Raw genomic sequence first — 3,339 nt, forward strand, 5'->3', positions numbered from 1 at the left:
GGGGGGGGGGGGGGGGGGGGGGGGCTATATAATGGTAGGGGAAACACTGGAGTATCACTGGAAGCGCCAAAATTAGATTCGATCCTATTTTTTCCAGAAGGTAAGTGCACGTGTGGAGTCATCTACTGCATTAGTAGAAAAAGCAACATGCACAACATCCATATTTTCAAAATAATTCACCAAAGACTGACTACATTTTGTTGAAATCCTAGGTATATTAAAAAATGTAAGGATATATTTATATATACACACTGTCAAAACAATCGTTTCAGAAGCAGCATATGCATACACACAAAACATGTGGGTTTTAATTTAAAACATAATTCAGTTTCAACTGTTGTTTCCAGTCTGTCTTCCACAGAACTCATTGTTTTGCTCTGACTTCCACATTTATTACTGAATTTATTACGCATTTTCTGCGCATGCTTCTCAGAGCACCTCACAGCRGAACCGCGTGCAGTGTAAACATGTGCAGTATAAACTCGTGCAGTGTAAATTGGAGTTAAACCAGCATAAAATGATCATTGTGGTTTCTGTTTAAAAATAAAACATCTGATTTCTAAACAGAAACACAACTTAGCAGACAATAAAAAGGACTGATTGAAGAATTTTTTGCCACTTAACACAAATCAAACTTCATACTAGTTTAGTGAATTGAAATGAATTGAATGATACTTTATTGATCCCATGAAGTGATGTTACAGTGTGTATATAGTGTGTATTAGTATGGATTCACTATCTTTTATTTCTTTTATTGTTTCATTTGATAAACTTAGTTTTAGTTAAAGGTGGTTTTCTGATAACTGATAATGATTAACTGTAAATCACTTTGCATTGTTTTAAATAAACATTTCATATATAGTGGGTTTTTCAGAAAATGTCACATTTGTATCGGATATTTTTTTAATAGAAAGGAAGTAGCAGACCACTGATATGATGCTGGCATAAAGAGCCATGCAATTTTACAGCTTTGTGTTGTTTTAGAAAACAAWTGGCTTGTTTTATTCAAAGCATCCGTTAGCGTAGTTCCTTCATCATAAAGCTTCTTCTCCAAACTAAGATTGCTCTGACAGATATCCACTAAAACACTGACTCCTCATAAGTGCTTCACACAACCTGGCTTTGAACAAAACCTAAATATTTTATTGTAATTTGAGCAAAGAAGTTCCCTGATTACAAACCTGGCAGAAGGAGAAGCTGACGCAGCGCCAGCCGTTGAAGACGTAGTATCCGTTGGGGCATTTCTCCACGCAGGTGCTCCCGTGCAGCAGGTTCCTGCAGGCCACGCAGCTGCTGGCGTTCCCCGTCTCCGAACAGCCACCCAGGCACTGCTCGTGGCAGCAGTGGCCCTCGGGGCTGCAGGCACCATGTTTGCATTTATCGTGGCATACTGAGGGCAGATAAGAGTGACAGGAAAAAGAGTTAATTTTCAATTATACAGGGACAAAAACAGAAATATCTTTTAGAGATAAGAAAGTAAAGACAAAAGGCACATGGATTAAATGGTAATGCTTTGAAAAGAACAGCATTTTTTTGTTTTTACACTCACAAAAGAAAAGGCTAACTTTAGCAGTTTTCCTGTCGATTTGTTTGCAAATATGTGCTCAATAATACAAAGAGTGAAACACGTTGATTAGATCATGTTAGCAGCCTGTTGGCCACGTCAATAATCCAACTTCCAGCCTTAAAGTAAGTCATCTATCAGGGTTACCTTTTAAAGACCTTTATGACTAGATAATAAGAAGAAAAAAAACGTGAATGCATAGTTTAGTTGTTGATGAATACATTTGTTTTTCTCTTGTCCTAAAGTGTAAAAATAATAGCGAACGTTCACTTTCACTATATATTTTTTAGTTTTATAATGTCACCCTCACTGACCAGAAAGGCCCCATTCAACAAACTCGAAGAGGCCCACGGACCACCAGTTGATAATTACAGAACGTTTTGCAGCTCGGTGCACATTTTATTAGTGAGCCGAGGAGCAGAAACGTCTCCTTTGATTGTCAAGGTTACAGAGACCCCTGAAGCAGCAGGACTTCACAGCTTGTTTATTTTTAATTACAGAGTTGTGACGACTGATAACTACATCCAACAAAAAGGTCTTGTATTACCCAACACGTATTCAGAGTAGAATATTAGTACAGCAGATACTTCTGAGAACTGAGGAACACAAACAAGCTCAGGGCTGTAAACGTTCAAACACCGCCTGCCCCATCTCACATCCGTGGACAGAGTCAGTGACCGCAGGTTACACTCGGCGGACAACAGCAGCGGTCAGCAGTGCCATGGAAACAACCTGAACGTGTCGCTGCTTTCATTTAACCCACTGAAACAAGGGGGGSGGGGGGGTTTGTTCGAGAGCCTGACCGTCAAATTAGCAGTCAGGTCTGACCTGTGTTGTGCGTCTGGGTCCTTTAGAGCTCACCTTATACCCGATTAACAGATAAATGTCCTGGCTTGGCTGTAAACTGGACAGAGACACGCCATAAATCACATTAGGAGTAATTAACTGAGGAACTAAAATGAAATTCTATCGTGGAAGTCAAATTAAAAATGTAAAATATCAGCAGAAACAATTAGTAACATAAAAAATCCATTTCACATTATACTGCAAGATTAATATTAACTGAAACTGAACCTGTTTTATAACAAAATACAAACATYTAAAGCCTGTTTGGCTTGCTTTGTGGCACTTTATATAAGGAACACTGCAGCTCTGAGTAAAAAGCTGTGATTAAAAATGGATTTATTCTAGTTAAAAGATTTACACCCTGAGCTACAACCAGATGAAACAGTTTTTTAGGGTTGATATTATGCTTTAAACACCTCTCCACAAAGTAATGGAGGAACGGTTAGCCAGTCTTTGTGAAATGCCACCTGTGTGAGGACATCACATGAGGACTCTCATTGCCAAGGCTACAGCTACGACGCCCCACCACCTCCACCTCTTTCTGCCCATTGCCCTGCCTGATTAAAGGCAAAGAGGACAAGCGGGAGGGGGGGGGGGGACTGTGGGAAAACAAGGTTAAAGAATAGCAATAATGAGGGGGACAGGAGGGTTACGACCACAGAGAGGGACAAAAAAAAAACACTATGTTTAACCAAGTGGGGTAGTTCATGCAGGGGTCGCTCCTCTACTATTCTTTATTACGAGCCGTAAACCCACCACAGCACACACCTCGTCTCACAGAGACAAATGCGCCGCTCTCAGCCAGCCCTCCCCTTATTCGTCTGGCTGCTGTGTGTGTGTGTGTGTGTGTGTGTGTGTGTGTGTGTGTGTGTGTGTGTGTGTGCGCGCGCCGCGGAGGCCTCAATCAGAGGTCACGCTACGCTAAACGA

The 3,339-nt window shown here is 40.8% G+C and overlaps 1 protein-coding gene across 1 annotated transcript in view; it reads right to left on the minus strand.

Moving 5' to 3' along the window:
* LOC106511880 (insulin receptor) overlaps positions 1–3,339 on the minus strand; it is a gene marked incomplete at its 3' end in the record, with an annotated part of 79,145 nt that overhangs the window by 20,285 nt on the left and 55,521 nt on the right. The window contains 1 exon segment of the mRNA XM_014000609.1: positions 1,182–1,390. Within this exon segment, the coding sequence (XP_013856063.1) occupies positions 1,182–1,390 (209 nt within the window).

Source organism: Austrofundulus limnaeus, unplaced genomic scaffold (genome assembly GCF_001266775.1).
Source record: "Austrofundulus limnaeus strain Quisiro unplaced genomic scaffold, Austrofundulus_limnaeus-1.0 Scaffold8, whole genome shotgun sequence".
NCBI classification, from domain to species: domain Eukaryota; kingdom Metazoa; phylum Chordata; class Actinopteri; order Cyprinodontiformes; family Rivulidae; genus Austrofundulus; species Austrofundulus limnaeus.